The 16,309-nt window shown below is 41.3% G+C and overlaps 1 protein-coding gene across 1 annotated transcript in view; it reads right to left on the bottom strand.

Moving 5' to 3' along the window:
* The window catches only part of PDE5A (phosphodiesterase 5A), a 137,220-nt gene that overhangs the window by 21,014 nt on the left and 99,897 nt on the right, over window positions 1–16,309 (bottom strand). The window contains exons 14-15 of the mRNA XM_075613667.1: window positions 3,694–3,781; window positions 948–1,048 (exon numbers count right to left, since the gene is read on the bottom strand). Of these exons, the coding sequence (XP_075469782.1) occupies window positions 948–1,048; window positions 3,694–3,781 (189 nt within the window). The remainder of the gene's footprint in view (window positions 1–947; window positions 1,049–3,693; window positions 3,782–16,309) is intronic.

The raw sequence follows: 16,309 nt of genomic DNA, 5'->3' as shown, positions 1-16,309 counted from the left end.
CATCTACTGCACTTATTCCCACACCTACTGTCTCTGTAAGTCTCCCAACATACAGGGGCAGGGATTTTCTTTCCTATTGTCTGATTTTATGTTGTTACACTTACTGTATTATTATAACCCCCTGTAATGTATTGTCTCTTGGAAATCCTGTCGTACAGTGGTGGCGCTATATACTTTAAAATATATATACACACTGTACATAAACTGGACATTGTCGAACAAGATCAATTTACCATTCCTCTTACGGTCAGTCTGACTGTACTGTGACAAAAAAAAAATACTGTCAATCATGTAAACCTTTCTAAGAGGGTCTCACAGACTGAGTGGTGGAAAAAAAAAATATGGTTTAAAGAAGCAGCAGCACCCCTCCACCCCCCTCCTACATAACCCCCCTCCCATCCCCTCCCCCCCACATAACCACACCTCCCCCCCACATAACCCCACCTCCCCCCACATAACCCCACCACCCTCCTCTCCCCTCCTCAAATAACCGCACCTCCCCTGTCTAACATAACCCCACCACCGTCCTCTCCCTTCCCCACATAACCGCACCTCCCTCCACAAAACCCCACAACCGTCCTCTCCCCTCCCCACATAACCGCACCACTCCCCCCACATAACCCCACCACCCCTTTTTCTTTTTTACAGGATTGGAATTGTGAGGGACCTCCAGTGCTGAACCACAGTGAAGTTACTGGTATTACCCCCTGGTTTAAAAAGAGGATTTAGATGGCAACCATTTTTTTTCCTCTGGAGGAAGATTTAAAAACGTGATGACTTCACCAGTGAATATCTGGGAAACCAGGGGGGGCGGGGAAGGGAATCCCCATAGCTAAAGAAAAAGTATGGTTCAGCTCTGGGTGATGCTTCAGTTCCATCCTGTAAAAGAAATGGGGTGGAAAAAATAAGTAGGGTGAATCTTTTGCTAATTACCAGTTACAACTTACTTAATGTATAGCGCTAAATCTGTGGCAAGAATGGCTCGTTTTATCATCTTCAATGTAGTCTTGTAGTCTTGAACAGAAAGACCACTCAGAATCTGGCTCCCCTAAGTACAAAAAAAAAAAACACATTGAGAAATGCATTCTGATACAAGAACCGTATTCTAGAAAGAAGAAAGCAATATCCATTAGTAATCGTCAATTGCCATTCAATTAGATACACAATAGTGATCACTAATGCAATCGCATTCAAGAATCACCTCCTGTCATTGACAGCAGCATTCCCATCTAATTTGTATTAGTATTCCTCCAGAAAATGCTATTTTTAGCTGTGGGGACCCACGGTCCATCCCGAGATACGTACGGATGTAGTTACCAGTGTTTCCAGAGGAGATTGAAATGGCCGTCCAATAGAAAGCTGCAGAAGATGATGCTGCGGCTTCCCATTGGCCTGCGGGACCTGTGAGATTTGGAGCCATCTTTGTTTTTCCTGGATGGACCAGACACACCAGTAACAATGCTGGTAATTATACTTGCAAATGGGAGAACCTCGGAGCAGAAAATACGGGTAATTCAGCTCCAGAGGATCCACCGGTTACAAAGCTGTAAAAAAGAATAAACCGGGCAGGCAGGATGTGGACACAGGTCTCATTGGCATCATCCAGAGGGACATGGTTAGGATGCAATGTGGGGGAGGTGGAGAGACGAACTGTATGCAGTGGTCCCGGGACCACCTTGTCAATTATAAGGCATTAAAACTATGCAGGATATTATCTTTATACAGGTGACTCTTTTTTATTTTATACAGATTAAAAACAGTATTATAAAATCTTTTTAATCTTCTATATGCATACTTATGATGTAATATTAAAAGACTAATGAAAATAAGTAACAAGAGGGGATTCAGGAAAGGGGATGTATACACTGCCTGAGAATCTGATTCCTCTTGTGAGTGCATTCAAATATATATTTGTTATTTATAGTTTTTCTTGCACATACTGCTTGACTATATATTTTTTATTTTTGTCTCCCTTTTCCCCTGATTTTCTCTTTTGTGCCCTAGGATTCCTATTTTTCTTTGGAATTGCTGCTTTAAATGTTACAAACCTTCTCCACTTAAAGAGGCAGTCCAAGCAGCTTAATTTTTTTTTTTAAGAAAATATTTTTTGTTTTAATATATGCAGCCTTTGATTACCTTTATTGAAAACTAATTACCTAAGCTGTCGGTTGATTCATTCTCCCGTGAACCATCAGAAAAATCCTGCTACCCAGGGTTCACTAAATGGCTGCCTTTCAGTTTCAAAACAATCCTGCAGTCAGTGTAAGGCCTCATCCAGGGTTGCTGCTTGCTGGCGGAGGCGCGCTGAGGCGCGCTTCCGCTCGGCACTGAGCCCCTACAGCCGCAATTAGAGCGGCTTTAGTAGGGGCTCGCCTACGCTTCCGCAAGCGCGCGGAAGTGTAGGTCTTAGCAGATTTTTACATTTCAGCGCTCGCCGGAGCGCACGGCTGGTCACGTGAGCGGTTCGTCCCAATGAGGGCGAACCAGCTCCGTGACATCACTGGCCCGCCCCCGGCATGCCCCCTGACGGCGCTCTGTTTAAGGTCAGGGAAAGCACCCGCTTTCCCTGAGCCTCAGCACAGAAGCGGAGAGCTTGGCCGAGGCCTAACTCAGCAGCTACAATGTATCCTTATATTACTGAGGTAAAATTATCTATTGTTACAGTTTACAGCCCACACTGCTGTGAATATTGGCAACAAATTATCACAATATTATCACACACAGGAAAGTGTTACAAAGATCTTGCACTGCTGGGGAGGTGGCTAAAGCCTGCTATAGAAATCAAAGGATTATTAGTATATTAAAAGTAATTAAAAATGGCATTAAGAGTTGCATTTAAAGAAAGGTAGTAAGTATCTAATACAACAGAACTGATTAAAAAAAACCCATGTAGGACATTGCTTGGATTGCTCCTTTAAAATACAGTATACATCTTGCTACATCACAGGCCAGCAACACTCTCTTGAAATCTGAGATTAAAACACATCTATTTCACGAGGCATTCAAGTGGGATTCAACACAAAATAGCCTTTCCCATCTGTTACATCAACAGCTGTTACTTATGTTCATGTTACTCAGCAGTGTACTTAACCATAATGCTATCACCCCCATATTCACCCGCACAGGCCTTTATTATACACACTTTAAACTTACTTATAATCACCCTGAAACCCTTTTTATCTGTTGCTTTCCTATTACACTGTTTAGACTGTAAACTCTTCCCATGATGTTAGCACTTATGTCAGGGGCACGACTGTTATATGCCCTCTGTATTTTCTTTAAGATATGAATAAAGCAATTCAATGTTACAGCTCCACGGGGCAGGGGGCAGAGGGCAGAGGGCAGGGGGCAGGGGGGGTTAGTGTGTGTTTGCCAACTACTGTAATTAAACATTTTGCTTTTGCATTAATGACCTCTCCCAGCAAATCATTTGAAGCAGACACGTTCACAAGCATGTTCCTTCCAGGTTGTCTGTTACTATTCTGGTACAAACAAATACTTTGGTGTCCTGTCTCCTACTATAAACAATACAATACAACATTTTCGTTTGCTAGCTTTGCTGCATTGGTTAAATCAAAACCTGAAAGTGCATGAACACGCAGCTGTTGTATAGCAATAGAAACCACAAGGTGGGACAGAATAACTATTCCCACATAGGGATTATTTTGTGAGAAAATTGATCTGTTCACTTACCTGGCTATTCAGTATCATGAGGCATTGGTCAAAATGGTGGTTTTCCATGATGGAATGACCGTATAGCTGTGCTAATGGGTGTTCACTTCTGGAGAATTGAGATATGAAAAGAAATAATCAGTTTATAAACTTCCAACGTGCAGACATTATACCAATCCATTTTCTAATGCACAGTGTCCCTTTACGTTTATCAATGTTTTATATAAGTTGATTTATAAAATATTTATTGGACACACAAGGATTGCCTAGTTATTGCTAGGAAAATGTACATGCATGGATTACGCTAATGATGTTTTTTGTCTAGATTATCCTATGTAAATATGAAGGAAAACAATAAATCATTAGTACTTTCCAGTACATACTGTACTATGAGGTCTGTGAGGTCTGTGTAGTCTATGTAGTAAAAAGTCTGTCGGACGCACTTGCGCCTACAAAATTAGAATTTCATGTGAATAGCGCTACATATATTTTAAAGAAATTGTACTGTTTGAATTTGGCAAATTTCTCTGATAATACATAATGTTGCTGTGCTAGTATACTGCTTTAAAAACACGACTTATGTCACTTCTAAGGAAATGGAGAAAACCACCACAGAAAACAATCAAGAAAAGTAACAAAAGCCTAATATTTCTTAATACATACAGTAGGCCAGTGCCAAAATACAAACATAAACACACCCTAGCTCCTCCCACTCACTCCAGAAATCCCTCATCTCGTCGCAGACCAAAATACATAAAACTAGCGCAAAGAAAATTGATACATAGACACAGAATTTTGCAAGTATTTTTCATGGCGACTTGCTGTAAAAAAACCACTTTGCATTACTATTTAGTGATTGATATGTGACCCCCCTTTTTAGCTCTCAGACATGACCATGGCTTAGGTGGGGGCCTGAGCCCCTATTGATAACTTAATGGGCCACTCGTGGCCTGCGGTCAGATGTCGGGACAAAAAATACAGACAATAACTGTACCCTTAACAAATGGGACAACCTGTGATCCTCAGCAGTGGATCACCACATACAACAATGAAAATACAGTTCCCAATAACGCTGCACATGTGTAAATCAGTGTCAGTGGTGCTCTAGCCGCCCAATCCTGGGTATATTGGCATTGTGATGGTGTCGGCACACCGTGGGAGCTTGTTATGTACTAACTGTTGCAGGCTTGTATTTCGCAAAGGGTGCTTCATTACCACTGTGATTTGTAGCCATTGAGGGTCACCCTCCAATGGTGCTCAAACTCTCGATCACGCCCTGTTTGTATCCAGCTCTCCTGCTGCCATGCACACACTCTGCAAAGCCTCGACCGAACCTGATAGCACTCAGGTCCACACAGATCTCTTCTCAGCATGGCCACACCCCTTTTAAAAGGCTCCGCTGCTTCTTAGTCTCACCTCTTCCACAGCCATTATCATTGACTACTATCATGTCCATTAATAGTCACATGTCCATAGCACATTGGAGAGGAGCCTGCCAGGATGCAGCGTGAGTGTGTGTAAATAAATATATCTGTGTGTGTGTATGGCCACCAGAGGTCAAAAAAACAATTGTAACTATTGTCTTACATTAGTCTCTAACTATAAGGAAAATATACATTTCACCCGAACTCAATATTTCTTACTATAACCTTCTTTAAAGCAGCACTGCACCATGCGCTCAGAGAATAAATCTGCTGCCTTATAAAGTTAAACTAACGCCACGATATTCCAGAATTCTCCCTCTTTATGTGGAAATTGTATGAGGCTCTGACGTATGAATACACAACCTCATACATTTTGGGGGTTAAAAATCCCCCCTCAGACCTATTGCGTTACCTCTTTTTATATTGAGTTGTTATTCTGCTCTTCTCCCTGATGTTTTCTTCACATAGAGTGAGCAACAGTATATAGTGGTTTGCAGACATATCCACCACCCTGCACATTTTCCCCATTTTGTTGGCACCTGAGTGTACTCTAATACACTTTCAAATTATCCTTTACAAGTAGAATCTACAAAAACTACACCAAAGTGATAAAGTTAGAGAATGCATATAGAATATAAAGAAGTAAGATTTACAGAGAAAAACAGATTAATCTCAGTTCTTCAATTCCTTTGCTGCTGCAGCCCTAAATCAGTTCAGGTGCAAATGAATTGTTTGAAAGGTCACAAAATTAGTGAAATGGTTTCTGCCTGTGTGTAATCAAAGTAGTTTAACTTGTAGATCATTTCCCTCAGGTGTATAAAGATTTTCAAACTGCAACTCACACAGTGATCAAACTAAGCAACCATGAAGCTTTCGAAACAAGTTAGGGATAAAGTGGTAGAGAAGGACAGAGTAGGAGAAGGGTACAAGAAAATGTCAAAGTCGCTGATTATCCCGCTCAGCACAGTGAAGTCCATCATTAAGAAGTGGAAGAAGCATCATACAACCCAGACACTACATAAATCAAGTCGCCCTCCCAAACTGAGCAGCCGGGCAAGCAGGAAACTGGTTCGGGGTGTAATTCTAAAGCCAACAATGACCTTGAGAGATCTACAAAGTTTTGTGTCTCAGATGGGAGTCAGTTTTCACAGATCAACAATAAGCCAGTCCTTACACAAAGCAGGCCAGTATGGACAGGTGGCAAGAAAGAAGGCATTACTCAAAAAGACTACTCTCAAATCATGTATGGAGTTTGTGAAAAAGCATATAGAGGAGACAAAATGTTTACTTTTTAATTTAAATTCCAAGAGTTACGTCTGGCGTAAGCCCAACACTGCACACCATCCAGTCAACACCATCCCAACTATCAAGCATGGTGGTGACATTATGTTATGGGCACGCTTCTCTTCAGAAGGGATTGTGAAGCTTGTCAGGATAGAGGGGAGAATGGATGGTGAAAGGTACATGCGAATCCTTGAGGAAAACCTGTTGGAGTCAGCCAAGACTCTGAAAGTGGGGAGGAAATCCACATTTCAACAGGACAATGACCAGAAGCACAAAGCCACACTGGAGTGGTTGAACAAGAAGAGAATGAATGTTTTTGAGTGGCCCAGTCAAAGTCCTGACTTCAACGCAATAAAACATTTATGGTGAGACTAGAAGATTACAATCCATCACTGATCCCCAACACACTTATCAGAACTGGATCAATTTTCCCGTGAAGAATGGGCACAAATGGTGCCATCCTACTGAGCAAAGCTAGAAGAGACCTATCCAAAAAGACACATAGCAGTAATTGAAAGGTGACAAAAAAGAAGTGTGCGCATGCGCATGAAACGCGTAGGGAAATCTTCAGAGCTTGTAATTGACCAATCAGACGTGCAACGGAAGCAGGAAGTTCCTTCCTCCCCAAGGCCCGCCCCCCGGTGACGGAGTTACCGCCCGAGGAACGCAGAGAAACGCAGGAGCACGTCGGTGAAAGCTCCAGTGTGACCGGAGGAGGATCGTGTACTCTCCAACAGCCGTTTTTCATTGCCTGACTACTGCATTTATCTTGTGAGTAGGGTCCTGGTTTTAACCAACCGGACCAGCGATCATCTTGTCCATTGCAATTTACAATTTTATTGTTTTATTCCTTGTATTCAATAAGCTCTTTATTTTATTTGTGATCACAGCCTTGTCATTGTTTGTTTAAGTTAGTGTGTTTGTTGTGTGTCATGTAATAGTGTATCAGTCTTTGTTTCATGTTCCCAGTCAGTGTCAGCCTTTAACATTTGCTGGCAGTGTTGCACTATATTTTCTCTCTGTTTTCTTTCATATTACGTAACAATATGGAGGAACCTGTATCTGGTCAAAAGAATTGAAGGGACTTCTCCTTTGGACATTTCCCCCATTTCGAATTTGAACATCCAGGACATTCACTCTATTTGGACTTGTAAGGCGCCGGTTTCTTCTGTAATTTTGATTTGTACCAATCACTGTTTACCAGGGAGCCTACCCTTACTTTAAAATACCCCGTCTATAAGAGAGGTCACTACATAATATCACCTTAGTGCTAGCAATACACCATAGTCTCTTTTTTTTCAGTAATTAAAAGGTGCTTCTACCAAGTACTGACTTTAGGGGCTGAATGCAACCAGTACATTTCACTGTTTTCTTTTTCCTTTGCTGACATTTAACCTCCTCCTTATATAACAAGGTTCAGTTTAACAACTACAGCTTTGGAGCTTAGAATAAAAAAAAAAAGTTTGTTTGAAAAACTGTGCATACATTATTTGTAATTCAACAAAATGTGACATTATTGGTAGGGGGTGAATATTTTTCCGAACCACTGTACATTAAACGAAATTATTTTGATTGTGTTTTTCCTATGCATGTCCAATTACAACATAAAAGCCACTTGATGCCCTTTAAGGGTTTACATCCTGACAATTAACACTTTGCAATATGAGTGGATTGTAAGAGAAAATAGCAGCTCTCTACCATGGAAGGTTCTGCAGAACTTAGGAGAGGTTTGGAGCATTTTACCCCTTCAAGTGCCCTAGGACGTAGCTACTGCATTATGGGTTCTGCCACCCTGGGTGTCCCATGACGTAGTAGCTATGTCCCCCGCACAAATCCAATTTTCTTAGGGGAGATTGCGTCCTGCTGTCCCTCTGAACTGATGGTGGATGGCAGGGGGATGACTCCTCCTCTTCCATCCCATCATCAGTGATTGGACTGTAGGGAAGGTTGTGGCACTCTGGCCCCACAGCACTTCCGGCACACAAAGCGTAAAAACAACAGGGTTTCCTCCCTGACAGTGACATGCTGCTGCAGCATCTTCTACAGTACATCGTTGCCTTGTAACCTCTGTTTCTAGAACCCAAAATAGCTGCTAAAACTACTTTTGTTGTAAAACTGACACAAAGAAGACACAAATTCCTACATGGGGGTGAAGCTACAGGCGGAGATTGGATGTTCTCTGTAGCGAAGACTCTACATGCAAATAACATGTGATCATTAGTTACAAGTATGCTCCACTTTGTGGGGCCAGACATGCATCAAAATTGTCTGTCAGTTTTTTTTCTTGGCATAAAAGAATAATGCAAGAAGACACAAACAATTATAGTGAATTAATATGTATGAACATATGTGTAAAATCTTAAGTGTCACATTTAAAGTGTCCGTAAAGTTAATTTTGGGGTTGAAATTGGAGGTGAAGATTAGAGGAAGATCTGGACTCTGCACAGCAACAACAATTTTGCAACTGTGAGAACTTGACTTTCTAAATGCTATGATTATTTGTACTCTTCCTATCCTCCAAAAACTGGGAAGTCTCTCCTCCTACATCTCACTATGCCCTCCCTATTGCTTTTTTCTGTTTACTGTTTCCTCACTCCTTTGTGAACGTCTCTGTTCTCTCCAACTTTCCCACTGCACCATTATTTATACACCTCTCTCCCAACAACATCTTTACCCCTCAATAAAAAACACCCAGACAAATCTTCTATTCACACCCTGACTATTGAGGTATGTTTCATTGAGCTGAATTCTTAAGTGTCCCAGTTAAAGTGTGTGGCAGAGTTAATTTTGGAGTTCATATCTCTTTATGTTTTATTTCTATCTTTAATCATGGATGCATTCTGAATATCTGGATTAACATTCTGATTTATTTCTTCAAACAGGTATGTTTCCTTGAGATGAATTCTACCAACAAGAGAAATTAAGATTTAAATGACTATTGGGGTATGTTTCATTGTGCTGAATAGGCAAACCCCTCCCTTAATTGTTATTCAATTGCATGTGAATAGATTATTTAAGACAGACTGTCTTGGCTGTGAGTCCCATCTTAAGTGTCCCAGTTAAAGTGTGTGGCAGAGTTAATTTTGGAGGTGAAGATTGGAGGAAGATCGGGGCTATGCACAACAACTTTACAACTGTGAGAACTTAACATTCGAAAAGCTGTAATTCTTTGTCTCTTCCTATCCTCCAATAACTTGGAATCTCACTATGCCCTCCCTATTGCTTTTTCTGTTTACTGTTTCCTCACTCCTTTGTGAACGTCTCTGTTCTCGCCAACTTCCCCTCTCCCCACTGCATCATTTTTTATACACCTCTCTCCCAACAACTTCTTTACCCCTCAATAAAAAGCACCCCCACAAATCCTCTATTCACATCCTCTATCTACTACTTCCTGCTGCTGGGGATCTCCCCTAAGCCTGAAGCCAGACATACACACCTGATTTCACCCATGCCACCCTGCCATCTCTTCCCCTGTAAAGTGTGTTAACCCTTAAGTTATTTGACTAGCCTTAAAACCTGCCCCACAAATCAAGCATCCCAATAGTCTGCAGTCATGGTTACTGTCCTACACTCAGTAACTTCTACCACCCATTGTGACCAAGCACTGCCATCTACAGCACTTATTCCCTTACCTACTGTCTCTGTAAGTTCCCCATCAAAACTCTTAGATTGTAAGCTCTTCGGGGCAGGGATTTCCTTTCCTATTGTCTGATTTTGCTGCACTTATTGTATTATTATAATTCCCTGTACTATATTCTTTGTGAAGCGCTGAGTACACTTTTGGCGCTATATAAATAAAGACATACAATACAATACAATACAATACCCTCTATCTACTCCTTCCTGCTGCTGGGGATCTCCCCTAAGCCTGAACTAAAGCATACACACCGGATCTCACCCATGCCTCCTTGCCATCTCTTCCCCTGTAAATGGTGTTAATCTTCTCATTTTAATACTGACTAACCTTAAAACTCGCCCCATAAATCAAGCATCCCAATAGCCTGCACTCATGGCTATTGTCCCACACCCACAATCACTCCTACCAACCATTGTGGCCAAGCACTGTCATCTACTGCACTTATTCCCTCCCCTGTTGTCTCTGTAAGTCTCCCATCATACCACTTAGATTGTAAACTCTCCGGGGCAGGGATTGCCTTTACTGTAGTCTGACTTTGCTGCGCTTATTGTATTATTATAATTCCCCGTACTATATATTTTTTTCTTTGTGAAGTGCTGAGTACACTATGCTATATCAATAAAGCCATACAATACAATACAACATGTTGTGCACACCATACAAAGAATAAGAAAACGTGCCCCAGATGTAAGGACGTGAATAATGACATACCAACATACGTTGCTAATGGTTTTAAAAGAGACATTTTTTCAACAGAATACACTATTGTAATTTGTTTAAAAAAAAACAATTCTTTATACAAACCCACTTAAATGTGAATGTGGCTCATCAAATTCGTAGCTACCACACAGAAAGACATAATGTATGCTTCACTTCCTAGGACTTAAGTGGTTACACATTCCCTCTCTCTCCTCTGAGAAGTGTGTAGGAAGCTATTTCTTATTTGGTTTTGTCTCTAAACAAGGTTGTACAAGACTAAAAAAACAACAACATGTTTTTAATATCCCAACATGAATAGATGCAGTTTGGGGCACATTGCACTCAGCAGTCTCTAGCCATTTCCCAGGACTTTCTTGGGAAAGATGACGCATCTCCAGTGTCTCCAGATGTTTTCCAGGAAATTTATTTGGAAATATAAAAAACAAATACAGCTAACAAGTTGCAATAATCTCGTCTCGTGGCTTTCTGGTTCAGAATCTTTGTAGTTATTTTTTTCCAACATCACAGTTACCAAAATCAAACGGCAAACTCGTACAAATCAAGACGGTCATGAATAGAGACGGGCGAATGTCAGTTTTTTTTTAATTCGGAAAGGATTCTAAAAAATCATAACTATGCTTAATTGCGAGTATTAAAAAAAAGTTTTTAATCGAACACAAATGAATTTCCGAATATTCAAAAAGGCCGTTTTGGAAGTAAATTCGATTTTGAGAAAAATGCACCGATTTCTAGTCAGGAATTTCAAGGATAAAACCAGTATTCAATTTTTTTTTACATTTTATATATAGTGTCATGGTACTGTAGATACATTGCCATGGGTGCACAATACCAACAGTCCTCAAAGTTCAGGGAACTGCAGATACCAGATAAAGAAAGTGATTGACAAAGGTTGAATGCCAACTCTTAGAAGATCTCTTCATGTACTGTAAAGTAAGCGACCCCCCCCCCCAGCCATGGGCGGGGGGGGTTCATGACCAGGGGGGGCCGGCCTTCCCCCCGCTGGCCCGCCCCCACACTGCCCTCCCCAATTCAGGGGAGGAGCCAATGGGAGCCCCTTTTTAAGGACAAGCTGGCGGAGGCATGTCCTCTTTGCTACCGCCAGCCAATTCCCACCCACCCATCCCCTTAGTTAGGATAGGGCAATCTTGTGGTAACCAGCAGCAAAATGTTAGCGGGTATTCTCGGTAACAGGGACACATGTATGGTATGCAATGGTAATGCTTCTCTGTTCTGTTACAGTATGGAATTCTGATACTCTGCTGATAATGAAAGGAACAAGGTTCCAAGCAGGAGGGGTCATTGACCGGCTTTGCCTTTGTTGCGGCGGCTCGTGGGGGGTAGGTGCTTGTTATTGCCAGACTGGGAGCTGGGCCGTTTGAGCCCGGGAGAAGCACGAGTGGGCGAGGTCAGATATTCATGACGTCGATAACCCGCGCAGACGACAGCGGCTCGGGGGCCGGCTGACACTCCCCTCCCCATCCTGTCAAAGGTACACTCTGGCGGGGAGTAGCATTTACCCCTCTTAATTTATGCATAAATAAATAGCCGTGGCCATTTTACCTCCAGTTTCCCGTCTCCTGTCATTATTCTGCTTTGGAGTCTCGTGTCCTTCGCCCTGACACCCACTTGCACTGAATACATCACAAATCGGGTTAGGACCTAACGTCTTCTTTAGGTCTCAATGTGTGGCAGGTGCTTACAGTATTGAATACATTAAAGAGACTACTAATTTCACTTCGTTATGCAAGAATGTTAACTAGATTGAGTTTTATTATAAAATCCTATCACTGTGGCACCCGCATTATCTACTAGTAACATAATAAAACATTTTCAGTATCACCGCATCCAGTTGCTTAATGTTAAAATAACTCTCCGCGTGTTAACAGCCACAGAGCAATGGATTCTGGGTTTCATATTAAGCAATAGTAATTACCAGTTCGTTCTGGTCATTTTGTTTTATACCAAAATGCCTCTAAGCACTTTCTTCCTTTACTGACATACCACAATGCCTGTTTATTTTTCTTCTTTTGCAATGACAATGAATGTAGTAGCAAAACACTGTAATATATAGCTACAGTCCCATGCACCCTACACTCATCGCAACGTAAGATTCATTTCTGGAACACTTTAGTATATTAGGTTACAAACCACAAAGACTATTTGTTTATGGTTTGCAATTGTTTGCATATATTGGTTGTCATAGTTTCCAGTAACGTACAGTAGCTTGTCACATTATGGGAATGTTATTTAAAAGGATTTCCAGTGAAATGTAATTTAAAACAGAGTATACCTCACTTACAAAAGAAAAAACTGTGCACCAAAATTGTTTTGTGAGTAGTGACTCTTAAGTAACAAAATCTTGAAGAGACTTAAACATATAACAGTGATAGTGTTCTCAGTAATAAAAGTGCACCAAGGTTAAATATGTTACAAGTCAGTGACTGTAAAAAATGAAAAATAACCTCATATTACAAAGTAAGAGAGTCTGCTGCTGGTCAAAAAAGATGGCTCGACATCTTGGATGACATGTGAAAATAAAAAAGACAGAGCACAACTCTCATAGCGTAACAATGTAAATGTATTGTGACAAATAAAAAGGTGGTATTATATGCACATACAGAAACTCCAATAGTTAAAACAGGGCATGTTTGGGTCACATGTTACCACTGCAGCATACAGTCACAGTTCTGCAAGCCGCTGCCACCGTCGCTACAGTCACAGTCAGGTAGCTGAGGGCGTCCTAGTATCCGGGCGTGCTGATCTCCAGGCTCACTCTCACGACTGTACCCGCTTCAGACGTTGTGATGACTTTCCCGTCAGGGAACCCACGAAGTTCGGTTGAATGTAAGAGAGCAGTCTTAATCCCTCACTGTTTGGTCTGGGGCTCAGTATCCACAATGTGAGCCATTCGTTTACGGAGCACTAGAGTGGAGCCGCTGACCACTGCAATCGCGCCGCACTAATTCTTTTGGAGAAGTCGACTTCTGAAGAACTAGACTAGTTCTACGAAACGCGTAGGAGGTTATTGTATTGAGCAACAATTGCTTTTTTGGTCCCAATTCACTGTGTTCTGCTTTGATGGAGCATGTGGTAAGCCAACCTGAGTCAGCGCTAGTTGGTCGCATTAGTGCGTCACGATTCTGGTGACGTCAGCTGGTCCGCTCTAGTGCTCCGTAAGCGAACGGCTCACCCAGAGCAAACAGTGAGGGATTTAGACTGTTCTGTTACATTCAACACAGAGAGATCACAGAGATCAGAGCGCCCGGACACTAGGACGCCCTCTCCCACCTGACTGGGACTGGAGCGGCGGCGGCTTTCATAACTGTGACCAGTTGTATGCTGCAGTGGTAACATGTGCCCCAAACATGCCCCGTTTTAACTATTGGAGTTTCTGTATGTGCATATAAAACCACCTTTTTATTTGTCACAAATACATTTACATTATTATGCTATGAGAGTAGTGCGCCGTCTTTTTCTTTTCATATACCTCACTTATGTCTGAATCCTATGGAAGATTTCTCTTTGCCAACTTTAGCAATGAAACAATTGTTATATGTAATTACGTTTCTAATCATTTTGCTTTGATGTCTCGTCACTATACTTTTTTCTTAAAATGACAGTAGCTTTAAGTAGCAAAATAAAAATATGAATAAGTTACCACTAAAAAAAAGCATGTCTCACTCAGCCTCTCAGGTTTAACATACAACAATAATTTATACAACACAAGAAAAAGTTGTCCACTCATTTCTCTCTCCTCGACCAAACTTCTCATCCTCACCATTATCTTCAGCTGTCTTGACTATTATAACTCCCTTCTTCACGGTCTCCCCATCTACTCCTCCAACAAACCAAAAACGCTGCAGCCTGTACATATCTCAATCTCCCCCTCTCTGCCCATGCAACTGCCCTCCCCTTTCCAACTCCACTGGCTACCCATCCAACAGTGCACCCTCTTCAAATTCCTCACACTGGCCTACAAATCTCTCTATGGTCTTTCTTCTCCTTACCTTGCAGCACTCATCTCTCGCTACACCCCATCCCGTCTTCTTCGCTCCCTGACTGCCACAACTCTCACTTCCTACCTTGATATTTATTACTATGCTTTTTGCAGTTGTGGTTTTGGACCCAAACACTTTAAACATATCTTAAAATATGAAATAACCATAAAAAGTAGTGCAGGTGATGAACGGCTCAGGGGTTTCCTTGTCTTACAAATTCAATGCAATAGCTTGAACCAGACACCACTGTAAAATTCATGAGACGTGTCAAAGCAGTTGTACAACTTTTCCTGAGCCATTGAATGGGGACAGAAAATAAACGGTCAAGTGGAAATGTCATGAAAACACCCAGTCAGTTTTCAGTGCATATGAACCCACTCTGAAAACCAAGACCCTTACATAGAGGAGCAGGCTTCCGTTTCTAGAGTTGCTCACTTTACAGACAAACAAAACTTATTCCTCTTACAGGAATTCAGTGTTCTGGCCGTGATATATAGTACGTATGTGCGCTCCTGCATTCACACATGGATACAAAGATCATTTGTATTCAGTAAATGCCTGCCATGCAATACTGCACAGAAAAGATTATCCAATGCTAAAAAACATCTACCAAATAGCAGATGTGTCAGAGAACCATAAATCAACTTGTAGTCTGTCTATAACCAAAGCCAACATTAAAGAAGCATAACAATTAGGACCACGTTGAACTAATTTTAGTAATAGGCTTAATAGTAATGTCATTTTCCAACCTGTTTAGAGGTAAATGAGAATTTTAATCCTAATAGAGGTATATTAGTATTTTATTTGGTAGTGTTAGGACCTGTGAATAGGGTCTGCCTTGTCGTGGCTCACAGGCTTACAATGCTTTGACCAAAGGGCTAAACTAAATGACCCTTTTTTAAGAGAATATATAAGTATTTTACTGTGTATTTTTGTCATATTGGATGTAGCATTGGGCTTCTCTGTCGCTTGTTGTATACATTTGCCACGCTCAATAGCTCTCCTTTTTGACACATATACATATATTTTGTGGGGGCTCAGGGGTTCCCAAAAAGAGCTTTCTGGGGTTCTGTGTGTTGTTTGTTCTGTGTGTTTGTTAACTTATTTTCAGCTGCCTCAGGTGTTGGAGGTTAGTGGCCACCTCCTTCCCAGGTTTACTGTATTTTTGTCATATTGGATGTAGCATTGGGCTTCTCTGTCACTTGTTTTAGAGAACTAGGCCACCTATCCAATATACTGTGAAGGCATCTTGCCAGTGGTGCGACAGTTCCGCTCTATCCAAATGAATGGGCATAAAATGTCCTTAAACATGTGGAAGATGACTTCACATTATATTGACGAGGGGTCTGAGTAGGGGGAAGGAACATGCAGACAAAAAAATAAAATGAGGCGAAAGGGAATTAAAATGTATTAATTTACATGGTTTACAAACATTGTGAATACAACTCTCACAAATAATTTAGGATATAATTATAGTCATCTGATATATTTTTTTTATAAAGGCAGCAGTCACCAATACTGTAACCATGAAATATATTGATACACTTAGTTAACTTCTTTAAAAGCTGAGAGTG

This window comes from Ascaphus truei, chromosome 1, assembly GCF_040206685.1.
Source record: "Ascaphus truei isolate aAscTru1 chromosome 1, aAscTru1.hap1, whole genome shotgun sequence".
Taxonomy (NCBI): domain Eukaryota; kingdom Metazoa; phylum Chordata; class Amphibia; order Anura; family Ascaphidae; genus Ascaphus; species Ascaphus truei.
Note: the sequence above shows the minus strand (reverse complement) of the source record. Positions and strands in the feature narration are given on the sequence as shown.